This window comes from Phasianus colchicus, chromosome 15 (assembly GCF_987193195.1).
Source record: "Phasianus colchicus chromosome 15, bPhaCol1.hap1.1, whole genome shotgun sequence".
NCBI lineage: Eukaryota > Metazoa > Chordata > Aves > Galliformes > Phasianidae > Phasianus > Phasianus colchicus.
Genome location: NC_143450.1, coordinates 9,236,996 through 9,257,526, shown reverse-complemented (window position 1 = coordinate 9,257,526; position 20,531 = coordinate 9,236,996). Strand labels below are relative to the sequence as shown.

Here is a 20,531-nt window from a genome sequence, read left to right as displayed (position 1 = left end):
AGGAAGCTTCTGCAGGAATTACCTAAAAACCCAGGGCATTCTGTCTCCCATTATGAGGAAGAATGCAATTTGGCAACTTCACTACTAACGTGCCAAGATCCTGTTGTAGCTTCCCCTCTTGTTCCGCTAACAGAGGAACTTCAGCCACCTGATAAAACCGTACAATGAGGTTCCTGTGGCCAGCTGCATGGGACAGCAAACGCCAAAAAACTTTCAGCCAAAGTGCTGCAAGCATTTCCCTGCAAGCTAACAGCTGAGCTGCGTGAGCTTCCAGTGAGACAAAGGCAGCACCAGGCTCAGCTCAGAGCACAGCCCGGCTTCCCAGAGGCTGTGTCCATGGAGCGGTGCCATCGCTGAGCCCCTGCCGTGCAGCAGGGCAGCACAGAGGTGACAGAGTTCCCTGCATTCTCCAATTGACACACAGGCTCATCTACCTATCTGCTCTCTAGTTAGTGCATCACAATTTTGCTAGTGTTGGAAGGACTTAAGAAAAACAATAACATATCAAAGGCAGCCTTATCTTTCATCCTGCTAGAGTTATAAGAGTTATTAAGTTAATAATTTTCTTTAAACAACGCAGCTGGTTCCACCCTGATTAGGTGCAATCTTGCTGACATCCAGCCAGTAAGCCCTTGCCAGCAGAACCACATCTAGCTGTGTGCACTCTGATGCTGCTACTTCTGAAGGCTTTCTGGGAAACACCACCAGTGAATTTCTTCTATGACAATACAAAGCTTCCCTTTGCTGTCCCATCTCCTGACCCAGCAAAGAGCTGGTAGGGGAAGCACAATGCCAGGTGTGCTCAGATGTCACCAGCTCCAGAGGGGAAAGAACAGAATGTCCCCAGTTGTCAATTGTTTTTTGTTTTTTTGTTTTTTGTTTTTACAATGATCAATGATTAAATTAAGCTTGGTAACAAGGCCCAACACCGTATCTTGAATTTATTCCAGTGACAGCTATTGGCAGGGATAGAATTTCACATTAGCCAATTAACTAAATGCACTGCTACTGCATCTCAGCTACTTAAGCTCATCAGTTAATTAAGAGATCAGTATGAACTGAAAATAGGAATTTCACCTGACACACATTTCAAACATACATTATCTTAATTATTTAATTTTACAGTTCTGCTTTATGTTCCACCATTTGGAAAGCCAAAAGGCAATTGCTCAGTGTAAGGAACGGGTAAGACACAATAAGCAAACATTTAAGGATTTAATCAATAAGCTCTGTTTTTTACACTTGCTGCTTCACTAAGCTCTATTTTACAAGGCAGTTTTTCCATGATGAAATTACTGCTTCACACTCACTCACAAATTATTTCTTTATCAATTTTTAGCTGCTTTTGATGTGCTTCCCATTTAAGAGATGTTTTAATAGTTACACTTCATGTCCAGTAGCTCCTCTGCTTTGCCCCAGCTGCTGCACACACAGCAGCAGCCCTGGTGAGGACAGGCTGGGGCTGAGGCTGGTCAGCCTGGAAAAGAAGGCTCCAGGCAGGTGGTGCCTTGGCCCTGCAGGACAGCAGTTCAACATGGGAAGCTCCAGACCAGCATCTCCTAACAGCACGAGAACAGGATCAGGACCATTTTCTCTCAAGTATAAGCAAAGCTGGATGATTTGCAGTAACACCAGCACCTGTCCATGTGTCCCAGCTTCTGACTGGAGCATGCAGTTCCTTCTCGTGCTATAAGGCAGCATGGTGCCTCAAGGCTCCAGTAGAGTGACATGGTGACAGCCATCCTCCTGGCTCTGGTTTCCACGTGGAAACATGCAGACCATGGAAGAAAGGTTAAAACATGCCAGGAATTGAGTTTTTATGTTAAAAATGATTTTCAATCACTACCTTAAATCTAAAGGAGAGAAAATGTTACCCAGAATGGCAGAGTTCTGGGTAACAACTTTCAGCCAATTATTCTTCTGTAATAACAATAAAGGTTTACTTTCCATACTGCCTTGCTACATAATTCAGAAGTAGCTAGGGTTTAATAATAATAATAATAATTCATCACTAGTTAGCACAATTACCTTTGAGTAAGCCTTCTTTTGGTGGTAAACGCAGAGAAATCCCTCTCTTTTGTGCATAATGTTTATAATGCAAGACAACAAAGCTAATAGCATATGATGTCAACGTGAAACAAACTCTGTTCAAGGGTTGGGGTGGTTTGCTTGGTATTTTTTGTATTTTAGCAGAGGCCAAGTTGAACACGTTCTACTAGTTTCGTTACTTTTCACTGCTCATCAGATTAACACTGATAGAACTTACAGACTGGTCGGATATCAAGACATTTCTGAAAGGCTATTTAACAGGTAAAGCTTCAGAACAACTCATAGGAGGTTTTGTTACCTCTTATCTACAAGCAGGACTTCTCTAGAATAGCACAAAGTGTATCGATGCTATTTTATGCTCTACATACTAATAATGCCCAAGCAACTTCAGAAGACCAAGCTGCAAAAATCGTGCCTATTTGCTGGTATTAGGCATACAAAACTCTGACAAAGATTTCCTACTTCCCAAGTATACTTATTGCTAAGAAAACCATCTGTATCCTAGAATTAGAGACATGTTATAATAACGAGGGTCCTTAGCAGGCTTTGATAATCAGAAAGCTATCATTTGTCTTCCCAATCTGAAGTGAGAAGTGTACACAAATATACATGGGTTGCAAAAAAAACGCTTGTGTGTTTCACATTGAGGTGGAAATAAAACCACCCCTAAATGCACAAAGCTTTAAAATCACATCCCATCAAAGCCATTTTATCCCCTGGTGGATGCACTTAAAAGGGGAGGGGATGCGGGGGGGAGAGGGGAAAGGAAGCAAATTATAGCCTCTACTTGAGGATTACTGACAAAATCCAAATTTAAGTGTTTAACTGAAGGTGTTGAAAGCAGGAGCACAACCCCACAGCCAGTGAGTCCAGCATCCTCACAGAGTGCCTGGCTCACCCCTGGCTTCCAACCTCCTGCAGAGCCTGCACGAGATGAGGGACCCAGGGACAAGCCAAGGAACTGCTCTCTTCATTGAAATTGTTCAAATCAAGATAGATTAGAGCAGCCAGAACCCTTCCGTCCTTAGCAAATTAATTTAATCTCCTTCAAAAGGCCCCAGGCACAGAAGTCTTCAGCTCTGTGAACACACCGAGCGATGCCCGCTCTGCAACAAAGGGCAGCACCTTCAGCAGACACAACATCACTTAAGGAACTTATCTTCCTTTGTAAGGAAGGGCTAACTTGGTAGTAGGATTTGATTTATAATGCTTGTAATTCTCAAAAGCTCAGAATATACTAAAAACATGCAGTGATAATGTTGGCAAAAGCATCAGCCTTGCACGTGGGCTACCCTCCATCTTCTCAAGTGTTCACCATACGCCTGAGGGAGCTCATTTCTCTACTGTTATCATTTGCCATAAGCAAAAGTAGCACTGTCTGTCAGAAAACATGTCCCTTCTCTTATTTTCGCATAATTTAAGTAACAAATGCTGTAATAGCAGATAGAAGTAAGTCTCTGTTGACACTGAACTTAAGAGTTCTGGTAGGAGAAGTCTTCGGCCCTGAGGTTAAGGTATCACCAGACAGATGCCTCTTCTCAGTCCTTTCCCCGTTCTTGATGAGAAAACACACTTCAGCTAAAAATTTAAGCATAAGAAATTTTGGCAGATAATGAGTATGAGAGCATTGGTGAAAAGGGCTTCTTATTTGGGCCATTTGAAAACAAGCCATCTCCTGCAAAGTCCCATACACTTACTGCACAGCTACAACTCTTTTGTTTAGGTGAAGGCACTACTGAAAGCCTTGAGTAAAACGCTGCTTACAGGGGCTAAGGGAAGAACTAGCAGAACGACTGGCTGCAAGAACACTTTTGATTCACCCAGTTTGCTAATTGCTACGCTCTAATGAGCAAACTATGCACACACAACGCTGCTTCTGCAAAACGGCAATCAGGGCACCCTGCATCCAGGGCCCGGCCAAGCAGGGACCCCACTGCTGCCTCCCTGACACTAGCAATGCCATTGTAAACATGAAAGAAAGCCATTCAGATCCCCCAGTGAATAGAACAAACACACAAAGAAACTATTTGAGTTTTCTTGCTTTTAAAAGCCTGTATCAAAACTAAGAACTAAAAACGTACGGCGGGGATTGGAAGCCATCAATCCAGCACTGTTATCACAGCCAGCCCCCAGGCAAGGGGGTTTTTCCAACAGTAGTTTCTCTTTACTTCTTAGGCTGTATCTCTGGTTCAGAGAACTATGGCCAGCATCCAGTACCCTCCCCTTTCCAGCAATATTTAGGCACTATTAGCAACAGAGGCCATTAAAAATAACCAGAAAAGCTGCAAGAAACAAAAGATTCCCTTGGTGTGGGAAGAGTAATCCTTGCTGGTATGTCCATGATGAGTACAAGCTACTTCAAAAAGGGTGGAAAAAACACCAGAAAGAGTAAGTCACTTTTCATATTCTTTTCACACTAAACCTGAAAGATTGATTTCCTGCATTCTGAACAGACTATTTTTACAACTGAGCTGTAATTCCCTTCCCCAGATCACGGCGTTTTCCTCTCAGCTGTCACAGAATAGCTTGTGCCTTCTGATTCATTCGGTAGGAACTGAGTTAAAAGAAAAAAAAAAAAGGCCAATTTCTGGCTCATCCAGTTCAAGGTATGCCTGCTCCTAAAAAGCAGATATTTGCTAAGATTAAATTTTCTAAGCACCTGTAATGAGCATGCCTTCCTAACATCACACATTCCCTACTCCCCTCTAACACACCATTCAACAGAGAGTTATAAAAACAATGAAAAAAATATTAAATTTAGATTGTGTCAGATTAGATCGCGTCAGGCGTAACTATCTTTAATCCCATTCTCAAAACAAGGCTCTCTTAAGCCTTCCAACAGTCCTTAAAAGCAATGCAGAATATTCACTGCCCAGAAGCTTTCACTGAATCATCCTAAGACACACTTTGTAGAATGAAAACAGCATTTGCTCTCCTAATCGAAAACAGCCTGTTCATGTGGGCTCACTATTCAGCAATAAAATTGACTTTCATACATAATAGTCAGTACTCTTCTTAGAAAATAGCTGTTTTCCAAGAAACCATATTGTTTATTTATTATCCTTCAGAATGAACAAGCAAATCTGCATTGGAACGCATCAAAACAAAACAACAGAAGAAGTGGGGCAGATACCTAAATCTGACCTGCATGGAAGAGTACCTCCCACTGGAAAAAATCCTTTGTTGTCTCTTTTTTTTTTTATAACAAAATACAACACGAGAAAGAATGAAGGGTGGCTGTACTGAGCCATTAGAAGCAGACTTTATCAATGGGAGAAAAATTCAGCTGAGAAATTTGGCAGGAAGAGTAATCAGATAGTGACAGCATACTTGAGTAGGCAACCCTGGGAAAGAGTTTAAGAGAAGATTAAGTTGCTTGGTAGCATTTCTTATAGGGAATATTCTGTTTGACACAGCACTGAATCAGAAAACACAGACACCTCTGCCAGCACTGTCATCTTGGACTTTGCACAACCTTGGTTCAAGCTGAAACATCATTACTTCTATAAAAACAAATAAACAAAAACTATTAACGGCTTTGCTCATCAGACAGCAGCTCTCACAGCATCCCTGTGCACAAAGGCTGCCAAGACATGTTAACAAGGCGGGATGCCTGCAGGAACTGAACCACCCCACCACCCCTGGTACCACCCATGTCTTCCTAACCAAAGCAGAGCTTAATGTTAATTATTGAGTCTCAGTAATATGTTTCAACCTCAAGATGGTAAAACGCTACTGCTTCTTCCACAGTTCTACAGCATGCTTGTTTCCCTAAGTACAAACAACAGGAAGAGAACATCAGCCCTGGGGCTGATGATGTCTGGATACGTGCAGTGACAGAGCTCTCCGACGTGCCACTGCTACTCCAGCACTGAGCAGCCAGCAGGACCTGGCCATGGATGGGCTTAAGGGCGAGTTTCCCTTTGGGGTTTGCAAATTAACACACCACCAGACCTCTACTCCTCACCTGCCTGGTAAATAATCCACACTTAACTGACTTATGTCAGACATGCTTGGAATTCTATACCGGCAAAACTAGGCTGCACTCAGTGTTTTAAAGTTAAACAGGGAATACAAATTCTTCCTACTTAAAATAAGGTTGCCGTGCCTTCCTCAGTGCTGGGCATCGACTCTCCAAACATCAGTGAAGCATTTCCCTTTTCAAGTTGCCTAAAAAGCTCCGTTGGCCATTTAACCTCAAACCACGGCTTCTCCTCCTGAATTTTAAACCAGTTCCCAGAAAGTATGTTATTTGGAAGAATTAGGCACAGCAGACCAGTAAGCCTACGAGAAAGGGTATGGAACATCCCAGGAAGATCAAACACACAAAACTTGAGCCTCACCTCTACTGACATCTCACCAGACTTCAATGAGTGAAGGCTCACAAAACCTTGGTTTTGTGGTTACTGCAGAAGTCAGACAGCACTTCATACAAGGCTGCTACTTCAGAGCACTAACTAATGGTAAATAAGTCAGATGACAACAGAAGCAAGACGGGAGGATAAGAGTCAAAGAAATTCACTTTTAGTCAGGCCTACTTGACCAAAAACTGGTACATGCAAACAGAAAATGCAGAAGTTGCCTCTACAAGCCTGTTCAGGGCCATCTGAGTATGAACCCTCTGGGGCTGGTTCTGTTCTTGGTTCAATGTACCCAGTGTTCATTAGCTCGTCCAACAAGACTCTGTCTGTGTCTTTACTCACACAGCGTGATCCAGCTGTGAGCACAGCTTCCCCAAAGAAATCAGCAGCAGGACAGAATCTGAGGCAGCTCCACAAGGTCGCAGCAAGTCACGAAACACTGCAGTATTCCTCCTCACTGCAAATTAACTCAAAGGGTATTTTGAGTATTTTGATAAGGTTTTTTCCCCGGAAGAAATAAGCTTTTATACAAAAGCTTTTGGAAACCTGTTTGGAGACATGGCATTAACTCTATAATGACCTCCCTGGAGCTGCCTGGGCCATCAGCACCTCGTCACAGTGTAGTAGCATCAGGTATGCTTTCAAAGGGGTCATGCCATTTAAATAAATTCTAAAAAATCTCAAAATAGTTAAGCTGTTTTGAAAGGTTTACAGAAAAATAAACTGTTTTCTGTATTGTCCTTCTCACGCTGAGAGAAAAAACAGGACTTTCAGAGCTTCCCCTGTGAGTTACAGTTGGAGAACTGGTGGGTTCCCTATGGTCCAAGGTCCCTCATTGCAGCGCTCCTTTGAGATGCTGAACCACAACATCCCTGCTTGCCTGCTCTGACAGTGCTGCTCCTTGCTTTTCTCAGAGGGGAGACCAAAATCCTGAATTCCCTCTTGTTCCTTTCTGAAGGCACTTTGCTGAGACCAGAAACTGAGTCTGTAGTATTTCTGGAGCTATTTCTGTGCTGTAGCATCAATACAGCGGCTGAAATGCCTTGGATATGTACAATGAATGTGTTTGTTTCAGTTGTGTTAATGCAATGTTCCATCACTGTCTTAAGTACTATCAGCATGAGGCTATACAATACGTGACTGATTCAAAGCATGTGACTTCAATTGAGCAATGTAATTTCAATACACATGTGGTTTTCTGTTGGAACTCAAGCTGTTTTGGCACCAGAATTAGATTTAGATTTGGACAGGGATACAATGGAGATACACAGATGTGAAAAACTGACGTACAAACGAGCAAAGAAGAGAACTGATTATTTTAACTTGTCTAAGAGTAACACCCAATATTGATAAACACTTGACAGAACGTAAGCCATTACTGAATAGCAAGCCATGTTCTTTTAATTTAATTCTATAAGCATATAGTAAAGAAAAGTAAAAAAGAAAAAAGAAAAATCAGTCCATGATGCATTTTACTGAGCCAAGTCATCAACATATAACTCAAATCAGTTCCCACTCCTTAAAAAAAGTTCAAAGAGCAATTTGACAGCCTTCCCCTTCCCCACCCCTGGATGCACCAGCCCCCAGCTGGGACCACAATTCCCCACTCTGCAGTGGGCACTCAGTGCACAACACACGCAATGCAAAGCACAGCTTGCTGGCCCTCAGCAGCAGGGCGTTCTGCTCACGTCCCAAACACAACAGCACCAAAAGTGGCAGGAGAAGGACGATGAGAGCGAGAGGTGTGAAGGACTGGATTGCAAAGCTTCATCTCAACGTATGTTTAACTACTGCTGCCACCAAATATAGCTTCCTCGAGAGTACATCCAGCAAGTGTTAGTGAAATTGTTAGTCCAACCTCCACGCAATGTTTATTATTTCCAAACCGTTTTCCTCGTTCCCATTCCCAAACAGCTTATTTTCCTTTGCCTTCATCTCACCATTCAATCTGTGTTGCAGTTGCCCCCTCCCTGGAGGTGCCCCAGGCCATGGATGGGCCTTGGGCAGCCTGAGCTGGTGGGGGGCAGCCAGCCCATGGCAGGGCATGGGACTGGGCCATCTTTGAGGTCCATTTCAACCCAAACCATTCTACAGGTCTACTGTAAGCACGTGAATTAGCCATTTTTCTTCAACTATTTACCTTTTCGCCAGATAGGCATTACTCTGCAGTTACCAATGGTCCACACTAGGCTCAGTCGCTCAAAAGCAGCACGTTGCCAAAGAAAAATTGGCAGGACGAAATGGCATTTGCCAGCTGCAGGTGCTATCCACTGTTTTGTAGGTACTCTTTTACAAAAAGACTGTATTTATCCCTACAGACAAGAAATCACAGGAGATGATAGTTCTATGGCAGAAAAATAAAGCGACAAAGTAAATGCCACGAGAGATCCTTCTCATGAATCTGGAGTGCCCTTGATCACAGCGTGAGAGCAGAAATTGAGTTCCACAACTGAATTTTAAAAATACAAAGGTAGCAGGCTTCCAACCCCGAACTATTGTGCTCCACTTCTGATGCAATTTCAGACCCTATGAGTATTCTCAAAGACCACGCATCTCTAATGAGAAAAAGGTGAAAAATACCTTTCTACATTACAGGTTCTCCGCACTACACAAATTATTTACAGTTGTGACATTTACTTGAGATTACAAATTGAAAATGTTAATAATTATGAGCAATATTTTAGTTATTTATAGAATAATATGTCAATAATGGGAGATTGAACATATACAAAGAGTAAGCACTCTATGAAATGTGAAATGGTAACATGCATTGTACAACATCACACTGTACATTTCCAAATGCTTTAGCCTGTAATCTTTTTCTCCATGGCAGCACCTGTTCTCATTTAAAACCACGGAAGTACTCCTGACTGCCATTTGTAAAGGGCCTTCTCTTTCAAGTTTGAGAATGTTGGAAAACCACGTGATAGCTCATGCAGAAACTCCCAGCCCCTCTCCTTTCTACCTCATTTCAGCACAAGGATGCATATATGCATGTATGCACATATATACATACATCTGAGTTTCTCCTGAAGAAATTATTTTTCCCTTCTAAATGTTGCTCATCTCCTCCCACAAATGGCTTCCAAGCAATGCTCGAGTTTTTCCTGTTAAATCACATTCATTAAATAGGTGGGAAGGGAACAGAAAAGGACATGGGAAAAAAGAAGAATGGGGGAAGCTGAAGAAGTGGTCCAATAGGCAAGCACAGCCTCCCCCCCACCTGTATTTGTATTTAACACAGTTTTCAAATGCTATACATTAGCTCCCAATGGGTCAGATGGATGCAAATTCATTAACAGCATGTATTAGGTGCTTCTGCACTTCTTACCTGCACAATCTACAGTAGCTCTGCTTCTCTCAATACTGTGGAGCCTCAAGATGACAGGCTGCTTATGTCATTTCAAATATTTAAGGTAGCCTAAGAGATACCAGCACTGCTCAGCATTTAAAATAGAGCTTTTAGTTCACTTCAAAAGGTAGGAAACAGATTAAAATCCACTTACACGGTTTGCACTGCTCTGCCTTTGGCCATCGCTCACTTGCACAGCCCTAACCCAAGCCTGCCAGGAGAGAGAGCTGCTGCCAGGTGACAGCTGGGAGATCAGCCCAGGGTCAGCACAGGCAGAAATGCAAAATTCAGGATCTGGCTGAACCTTAAACCACATCAGACATCCTGTATATTTTACTGCAAACAGGTCAAGACAGTAAAATATCCAGTTACATGTGATGTTAGAGGTGCTTTCCATTAAACAAGCAGCGTAACACAAGCACTCTGGTAGCTTTTGGATGTGTCACTTGTACTGCTTCTGCCCATCTCTGATAAACCAGTATGAAGCACTGAATTCAATTCTGCACTTCCCACACCCGAAATGCAATCACACTGTGAAGGAAAAACTATTTTTCTTTAAAATAAACAAACAAACCTTCGCTTCTTTTGCATCTCAAGCAGTGGAACATTTCTGTTCCTTCAAATCTTAGATTTCAGCCAGACAACAAAGACGCAGCAGATTAAGTTGTAACTGGAAACCCCAAGGTGCAAGTAAAGCTGTTCTCCAACTGCCAGAAACCAGGTTACTGACTTTACCTTTTTCATTCTTCCTTCTGCTCTATGTGCTTCACAGAAAGGGTCAGCTCACTGAAGCCAGGTCTGCAAGCCCTGCCATGCTCCAATACCGTATAATGACCGCTCCAGTCATTATACTGGTCCCCACTGGAGGGCAATGGGGGTTGTGGCACAGCTGCTGCCCATGGAATAACTCTGATGTGCCAGCGTGCTCGACTTGTCGATCCCTCCACAGTGCCAAGTGGCAACGCAAACACCCAAGGCTTAGCATCACTGTGAGTAAATAGAGACCGTGTGTTGTCAGTAAACAAAGCACAGAGAGGACTGAGAGCCCAATGTGTGCACACATACTGCTCGCATCACCCGGCACCCACCCAAGGTCAGCCAGCCACCTTCCAGCACCCCAAACTGGGGAGACATCAAGCTCAGCCTACTCACTGCATTCATACTATGAATAAGATGATGACAACTGTCTGAATGGAATAGCTTTTAAAACTAGACACAGGAACATGTAGAAAAGCTTACTTTCATAATGTGCCTTTAAGACCTATAGAGCTTCCAGCTGGAAGAAGAAAAAACAAACCTCCACGAACTACACCCTAAGCACCTGGCACATGAAAGCAAACCAGTGGCTCCTGCCTTTAGGCTGACACTTGCCACACATGCATCCAACTGATGCCACATGGCCTTCTTTCCAGCTGCAGGACTCCCAGCTGGAAAGGCTCTCACCCTTCCCTTCCAGGAGCAGGGATGCCATTGACACAGGGAAAGCAAAACTTGCTGCTGCACAGCCAGCTGTACTTTTCAGTCAGGCTCTCATGGACTATCCCACTATCCCCAGCACAAATGGAAACCACTCACTGCATTTTCCTTCAGAGCACTTCTTTGAAAAGCCACAATGCACGGCAGCACACATGCTGGTACCTGGCACCCCTGCAGCAGAGGATGGCCACAGCACACCAGCCAAGCTCAAAGTCACAGCAATGTGATGGGAAAGAATCGGGAGGATCATGAGGTACCAGGTCGGTACGTGCCTGGCCAGGAGGCCAGGAAACCATCCATTGCTGTAGCACACACAAGCAAAATTTGCAAATTATACATATATTATAAAATTATGCATGTATAACATTAAGAAGAAACACATCTACAGAAGTCTAAGAGGAAAAAGTAAATAAAGCATAAGAATTTGCTTCAGTGAAGCCTGAATTTTAAGCGAAGGAGATGCTGGTAACATACTGGTTACTAGCAGGTAACAACTGCCTAAGAACCCTAAGTGACATACAAGTATTTGCCTTCAGGACAGAGCAAAAGTGCTTCTTACTTAAAACCCTCCAAGCAAAGAAGGACTGTGATACTTAAACAAAGGAATAGCTGCATTTGTTGCTGGAACATCAACATCTGGTCTGAAGTTCTTCAGAATTACTTAGAATTAATCTATTTTTAAAAGCCGGGCAATCAGACCACCTGTGGCTTCCTTGATCCTTCCTGGTACTTGCAAGAGGACCTGCAGGAATGGCTGGGACCTAACTGCAAGGCAGATCTTTATTTCTGGCTTCAATTGCACTATAATTCATGACTCATAAATTGCATTGTTCAACATTCATATGAAAAATAATAGCTATCATATTATCCCACTGCAATAAGAGAGGATTACTGATTTTTTTTTTAGAGTTTATTCAAACAGGCAATGAATAACATGTTTTCATTTATCAAAAATCTCCAAAGCACAAAGAATGTTCAATTTATTATATTTAATATTCAGTGATTTCAACACCGAAATCCCAAGCAGAGAAATTAAAACAAATTGCTTCATCTAGAAACCAAACAAACAATTACACAGAGGAACAATGCCAAAAAGGAAACAGAACAGCTGCATTAGTCAGCCCTTATTAACAGTAAAAATAATACCTTATTTCATTTTCTAAAAGTTATTTGTTAACACCTGAGAAACAAAGCCTATGAGGTTACAAATGGTATCAAAGTGATCCTCAGGTGCTCTCTGTGCCAAACTGCACATCCCACTGAACCCAAGTAGGCTGCAGGTGCCCAGCCACTAGAAAACCAAGTCATTCATTAATAGCTTTTATTAAAATACCCTGATTAAAACCACATGTACTGTTGTGAAAAATCACGAGAGACTTAGAGCAAGTTGTGAGAACCATACTAAGCCTTCTTATCCCATTTTAAAACAAAAAACCACAGTAGGATGTGACGCCCAATGCTTGTTCCGAATTTAGCATTAGAGTTGCAAAAACAGCACCTTATCTTAGGGCTGCACTATAAAACAGCAGGAACAACCTGAAGTCCCAAACAACCTGTTTCAGACAACACCACAATCCCAGGAAGGTGCTACAAACTGGCACACACTATCCATGGCTTGCAATCAACAGCTAAAACACTGCAAAATGCAATCTGGGAGATTCTTTGTGTGCTGACATACGGGGTATGCACCAAATGCTATTAACTGCTCAGTCATAAGATCCTTGTTTAAAAGCCCTGTGCTAGCTGTGCATGGGCCTACTGTATTAGTGCAATTGTGAGCAACAAATCTGACTACTTAATATGCAAATTCTCTTGGTCAGCCTTCCATAGAAGCACCATGAAAGCAGTTATTGTAACTCCAGATCAGACATGTGATATACAGCCCAACGTCACTCAGCTGAAGATATTTCAGAAACCGTCGTCCAGCCATTGAAAGCAGAGGTCAAGCCTGGCATGTGGCTTGCTAGAACTTAACGAAGCACCAGCACTGTACCAAATACTGCAGAAATAATTGATACTTTTCACACATTCTGGTGCGGCCGTCAGATGTGCAGCCCTATTTCCGCTTGCTGCCATTATCACTGCTGGGTGATAGGGGCGGCAGTAAAGAAGACAAATTTCAAACAGAATCATCGTCTTACCTAACAAAGAAGGGCGATAAGAGCTCCAACAGGCAGCTCGCATCCCGACAAGGAGAGCACAGCAGCAATCAGACAGCCACAGCCGAGAGACTTAATCTGTAATGACTTGTCATGCCAGCACGTCAGGACATCGCATTTCTTGCCCTGTGTTACTCTTCACAGATAACTCTCTCTGAACTTTGGGAAGTAAGACAAAGTAATTTGCAACTAGTAACAGAGGTGAGAGTTTACCAGAAGAAAATGAATGGATTCATTTTTCTTTCACAACCTTCCCCATCCTCCCCTCCAAGAAAAGGAAAAGAACTATAAGAACCCTCCGAAGAGGACTTGCATGTGGGAAGGCAAATTTTCTGGTTTGTGCCAAACCAAACTTAACCTGATAAGCTGTTAGACCATACTTGGAAGCACAACGCAGAGCTCTCCAGCAGTTAACTCCAAACCAATGCTTCAAAGCTTTTTTGAACAGACATCTGAGGTCACCACACAAGCTGTACGCAGCCAGAGAGCAGCTATTTCTCCCCCGATTTCCCTGTTCTGCAGAAATTCCGTCACCTTTGACAAGGCACAGCAAGAGGAGATTTGTTGCTTGGCTCCTGAAAGCTTGGAATGTCTGACAGGAGACAGCTGAGCTAAAGCAATGGGAAAAAAACATCTGCGTCTACAAACATCCCCCATTGTTCTTTTTATCTGCTTTAAAGAGTCACCAATAAATCCACCTCAGCATCCAGGACATCCACACACCACCACGCAGCTCTGCTGGACTGTAACGCCCCAAGCTTTAGACAGCATTTTTTTCTAAATACAACAAAACTATTCTATCAAAATGAAAACCCACTAAAAAGAGCAGGGATAATGAAACAGGTGGTATCAAGCTGAAAAAACCATTTCATCTCCAGCAGGATGGGCAGAGCAGCATCTGTTTAATTCTTGCCAAGTAACACTCCTCCTGCTTTGGTCAACGGGAACAGGACACACAGTAAGCTGCACACACACATATGAGCTGGTACATTTGATTAGCTTGTTCTTACACTCAGAGACACACCTAAGTACATTAAATAGCTCTCTGGATAAATGCAAGCATCTCTCTGACCTTTCCAATAGGAAAAGACAAAGGAACCACACACAGCCTGGGCACTGTCAGCTTTGCTGAGCAGCAGGGAAATAACTGGAAGTGCCGGTGACTGACAAAAGCTCGGAGGACAATACAGGGATGTGACAAATTCTGATTTTAATTCCAGTGATATCATCTAGCAGGATTTCATCAGCTCTTCACTGCACTGTAATAGATTGATGCTGCTATGAATTAGACTTGAGATCCGGCTCCCGCTTTTATGCAACATCAAGCACTGTTGTTACTATCTAATCAATCTCATGACTGCTTGTCATTCTTTAAGAAACTTTCCTGTTCTGAGGAAAAAACAAAGCTCCTCCAAAGTAAGTCTATCAGCAGCAACATTCTGGCTGGAACTGGAACGTTTCTATTCTAAAACATCTTCCTGAGATTTATAAAATGAGGCAGCTCTGCTGATTGACAGCTATTTGAAAGTGATTACACTTGAGTTGGTCACAAAACAGCAGTTGGAGGAAGTAAGCCTTGTTATCGGGATCTGGAGCAGGCTGCTGTTCTGTCCAGGAAGGGCTCAAAAATGACACTCACTTGGGGCTTCAGCTCGTTTGTTTTCTGATGCCTTAAGACATAAGGTCCCTCCAGAGATCACGTCAGATTTCATTCTCAGCATGGGCACACTTTCAGAATTTGTAACCCTAAGGATTAGCAAAGGCAGGACACTTCAGCGCCTTGGGAGTTAAATGTAACAGAAGAGGTACTGAAGTTCTTGCCCCTTAGCCTATATCCCCACCTCCCCTATTTTGTTTTGGAGGTGAACAGATACGCAGCCTTACAGAACAGGCTATCGCACACTGCAGCTCATTGTTTAAGACAGTCCTAAGAAGCACAGAATTCAACTGAAATTACATCACTTCTCACTTCAGCAAGTCAACCTTAAGGAACATTATCTTCAGAGCATGAATCAACACGAGCCAGCTGACATGCATTCTGCATCTCACATCTCGAGGAATCCAGCTGCTGTTCTGATGCACCAAGCACAGTGGGTTATTAACCCAAAGGCTGCAGCGTGTCATGCCATGCATGGTATTTACAGGAATGTGCTCCAACTAAGTCTTCTTAGGACAGCAATCTTTACACAACTTGGATGGAAATCACGTACCTCTGCACTGCTACCAAGCACGTAATAAAGCAGCATTACTATTTTACAACATCTGCAAAACCCTGATAATAATTATTTTCCCCCCTATCTCATCCATTGGACATCAGAGGTAAGATAACAGTAAGGAAATTAAACCACAGCTATTTCTGTGACACAATCTTACCTCATAACACCTGCCTCACAAAGCTGTCAACACAGCTTTTTGATGTTGTTTTTTTTTGTCAAGATTTTAGAAGACATGAAGATTTCTGCTGTTCTTTTTCCTTGACTTCCACGTCCCTTACTCAGTTCTGCATTTCTTGCTGGCTGGTAAGTTTCCTTAGCACTGAACACAGCTTTTAAGAATAACTTTTTAAAAAAATGAACTACTTACTTTAAATAGATGGGAAGAGCAGGGAAGACTTGCACTAGAGAAAGCTATGCAATTTCCTTTAATGTAAATGATGTGATTAAATCCCACACAGCTGGACTTCCTGGTATTTCTGTAAACTGTGTACCTGGCATTAATCAGCAGGTGGCTGCATCAGATGTAACTGTATGAACTGCATTTTTGTATATATATTATGGAATGATGGTAAAGTCACTGATGTGACAGAACACCAACCAGCTGGGCTGCCTGAAGTGAAACCAAACCAATAAATAACACTCTGCAAGGCACGGGGGAAGATGCAGATCTAGGTCAGCAGTTTTCAGCCTGGAATCCGTGGCCCCTGTATGTGCAAGGACGACCGATACACCAATTGTTGTGCTGGCAGGCTGACTTTAAACGACTGCACAGCACATACAGCTCTGCTGGAGAACATCAGGGGTCCACAAACCTCAGATTGAAAAGGCAATCAGTCAGACGTTTAGGTGGAGGGAAGCACACGGCAGTTACACCGCAGCAGTGTTTGCACACGGGAGGTGTGCGCTTCCACACAGCGAGAGCACACTGCTCCAGCTTCTGAAGTCATTGGAAGCTGATGTTAGCATGGGTGAGCTAGGCTGGAAGAAAGCATCCATCTTTCTCGGAGAGAATAAAGAGAAAAAAAAAAAAATAAAAAGCGAGAGAAAAGAGCCCAAACCCACGGCAGTGCCAGGACCTGAGTTATCTGAAGAATTATTTTCCACACACCACAAGGAGCTGAACCCAAAGAAAACAAAGTTCCGGAGCCCCGGGCAGGCCGCTGCCCCGCCGCCGTGCGCTGCAGGAGCGCTGCGGGCGGGGGGAGCAGCAGAGCCCCCAGCCGGGGATCCGACCGCGGAGCACCGCGGGGCGCACACGTGCCCGGCCGGCCCCCCGGCTCCGGCCCCTTCCCGGCGGAAGGCGGGAGACCCTCCGGGGGCCGAGGGCTCGGAGCACGCCCGCGCATCGCTCCGGGAAAGTTGCGGCCCGGGCGGCAGCCCCGCGGCCGGGCGCGGTGCGGGGAAGGCGGGCGCGGAGCGGAGCGGCGCGGTTCCCCCGCCCGGCCCCGGCCCCTCGGCAGGCCCCGGCCCGCGGCGCCCGCCCGCCCGCCAGGGGTCCCCGCGCCGCGCCGGGGGCAACCCGCCCGTCCGCCCGCCCCGCGGCCCGGCGCTCACCTCCGGTGCCGTCCGAGTTCTCGTTGAGGCTGCCCGAGGAGTCGTGGTGGGAGCCCACACACCCGCCCATGGGGCCCGCCCGGCCCGCAGACCCGCCGCCGAGCCGCCCCCCCACCCCCCTCCCCCTGCAGCCGAGCTCCGCGGCCGGCCGGGCAGGCGCGATGGCTGCGGAGCCGCCTCTTCGCTCTGCGACGCCGCCCCCGGGGCGCGGCCTGCTCCCTGCGCGCGGCTCCGCCCGCGGTCCGCCCCGGCCGCGCGCCCGGGCGGGGTCGGCGCTCCGCCCGGCCTGGCCGTGGGTCGCGGAGGGCCGCGGGCCGGTTGGGCCGCGCGCTGTGCGCGGCTCGGCTGCGCTCCGCTGCGACGCGGGCGGGCCCAGGCCCGGGAGCGGAGTGCGGGCAGCGGGCGGCCCGGTTTGTTTGGTTTTCCCGGCTTGGCGGTCGTGGGGCTTTCCCTGCTCATTTATTTATTTATTTTCCCCCTGCGCTCCTCATGTTTGCGTATGAAAAGAAAGTACACACGTGCTCAGATAAATCCATATCCTGCTAATAGTACAAACAGCTCTGTGTTAACAGCCTGTCAGTTTGAATTAGAAACAAAACTAAGCAAAATCGCTGCCTCTCGGTCAGTCGGCACTCGGCCTTCAGACCTCTGAGAGGAGATGTTTGTGCTTCATGCATAAAGGGCTCATAGATCTGTACGTAAATGCATTTCAGTATCTAGAGGGGGGCTGCAAGAAGGGGACAGACACTGTAAGGGGAATCTGTTGTGATAGGACAAGGGAGAATGGTTTTGAACTGAAAGAGGGGAGATTTCAATCGGAGATAAGGAAGAAGTTCTTTATGATAAGGGCAGGGAGGCCCTGCACAGGTTGCCCAGAGGTGGCGGTGCCCCATCCCTGCAGACACCCGAGGTCAGGCTGGAGGGACTCTGAGCACTGATGGAGCTGTGGTGTCCCTGTTCATTGCAGGGAGTTGGACCAGATGGCCTTCAAGGGTCCCTTCCAACCCAAACCATTCTGTGATCCTGTATCACTCTAGCAGTGGTCTTGCTGTGGGCTTGGGGAATTGGAGTGTGTGTGCTGCAGATGTACAGGTGCTCTTTGGAACAGCTAACAATAAATCAGAGCGCTGAAAAGTGAAAGCAGTACAAAAAGTAAAGCGTGGTAACAAACTGAGCTCTGGGTTCCCTGCACGTTCTGCCGCACACAGCAGCTTAACGTTCCTGTACACAAAACAGCAGAAAGCAGAACTGAAGCTGAAAGTATTTTACCTACTAAGAGATGGCTTTTGCAGATGTATTTTTTAGAATTAAAATACAGTCTCTGATCATAGAGCTCATAGCCACCACAATGAGAGCAACACACGGACAAGTCCATTTCTACCATTAATTTTCACATGTATTCCTCAAACTGGAAGACCAGCCAGCTTTTGGGAAAGCACTTGTGTCATTAATTAAAATCTCAAATGTATGAGATAAGCCGAGTGCAAAATGCTGAGCGCTTCATTGAGAACAAAAAGATGTAGAGCTGGCCTGCTTTAGGGGTCTAAGTAAGAGTGGTAGGAACTGTAAAGAACGTGGGAAAAGATTATGACATCTGCCTATGTATGCACTAATTGCAAAAGGAAAAATTCCTTTTCCGTGCAGAACTTTAAACCAGAGAGAGAAAACACAGTGTTCAGTTGTTTGGGCCATAATCAGAAATACACTGGACACATATTTTTTAAATTTTGGATTGAATGTCATTTGTTAATAAATGTAGAAATAGAGAAGAAAATTCAGGATGTTTGAAATTTTAAATGCGATTAGGTGTTGATGTGTGCATGTCACCACAAAAGTATGGTAACCATCTGGAGAGAAATCATGGACTGTGGTGAGGTTCTCAGGATACGCAATGGGAGGCACTGGGATCCCACATTCCTGTCGGTGTGGCTGAGGGGTTAACTAACATGTGGCTGCTCCATAGCAGGGTGGCTGCAGGACAGCCAGCCGGCGTGGGAAAGTGTGTTGCCCTGACGCAGCAGTCTGCCTGTGGAACACTGCAACAATTCACTGACACATACTGCTCTGAATGGTCGCTGCTAAACTTTGTTGTTACTGCCTTGTTCTCACACACACGCTGTATGTAGTCTGTATATGTGTATTAGTGTGTGTAAACATCAGCCAAAGTCGGTATTTACTGTCTGACCCCAAGATCTGGATGCACTTGTAATGTACCAATAAAATACAGAAGACAAGTGAAGACTTCTTCCAAACAGATGACCTGTTTTGCAGATTATACTCCTTCCCAAAGCATGTTTCACAAGAAGCAAGGACTGAGCTTTGCAATCAAAGGTTCTGCACTCTAATCTTGGCTCTGCCTCTCAATACCCACTGTGGCCTTGGACAAATCACATAACCTCAGTTGCTCTGTTTCTGTCAGTAGATTAATGTTTGCCTACCTATCTCCTGGGATATGGTTAGGATTAATTAATTCTTACTCTTCATTACTTGCTAACTGCTGCAATGTGTGGGATGTAAAACACTTTGAAGATCAAAAATGCCATTTCACAAATTAAATGGAGTAATGAATTGACTATTCCATACAGGTGCAATGACCCTAAATGGCTGGAAATTATTCCTTGTTGTTGTAAACCCTCCAGTGCTAATGGCTACAGAGTTTTCTCTCGGCACAAGATGCTGCCGGACTGTGTGTTGTACCAGGAGGGTCAGAGTGATGGGATGCCTGGCCCAAGGAACGAGGCATTGGAAAAGCCTTAATGGACATACATTTGTATTGCCTGCGTTATTTCCTATACATTCCTGTATATTAAAACATTTGGTATGCTTCACCCAGCTTTGTCTCCAACTGGGATCTTACTGTTTTCTTGCAGTCAATGGCGGTGGTTTTCGCTGTCACATGATGACACAGTGTGATAAATCCCTGTTCTCTGATGAGTCATCTTTGCGTGGGAACAAGCATGAGATGCCGACAAATTGCACCAGTGCTGAAACTTCTGTCTCAGGCATCAACATTTTGATTTTTATCCGTGCTACCCAGGACTGTAGTATCAAAGTCTTATCACTGCAAGTGAAATTCTGCCCAGCTCTCTTTCATCCTCCTTTGACAGATGGGAAAGGAAGACACCAAGATGAGGTTATTTGCCAGAAGTCCCACAGGAAGCAGAAGCAGGAAAGAACTATTGAGTCCAATCAGTATATGATGCTGAGCTCATCTTCCTTCTCAGAGAGCCTGAAGAAATTTAGCAAATTGCAATTTTCAGATTTACTTCCACATGGCTCTCGTCCTGAAATCTAATGAGGCTGTAGCCTTGTTCTCCAACGCAACATGATCAAGGCTTCCCCTGCCCCCATACGATGCACAGCA

The 20,531-nt window shown here is 44.8% G+C and overlaps 1 protein-coding gene across 1 annotated transcript in view; it reads right to left on the bottom strand.

The window, feature by feature from the left end:
• Window positions 1-17,291, bottom strand: part of UBTD2 (ubiquitin domain containing 2) — a 52,068-nt gene extending 34,777 nt beyond the window's left edge. The window contains exon 1 of the mRNA XM_031598090.2: window positions 17,168-17,291. Within this exon, the coding sequence (XP_031453950.1) occupies window positions 17,168-17,237 (70 nt within the window). The 5' untranslated portion in view covers window positions 17,238-17,291. The remainder of the gene's footprint in view (window positions 1-17,167) is intronic.
• Window positions 17,292-20,531: the final 3,240 nt, after the last annotated feature.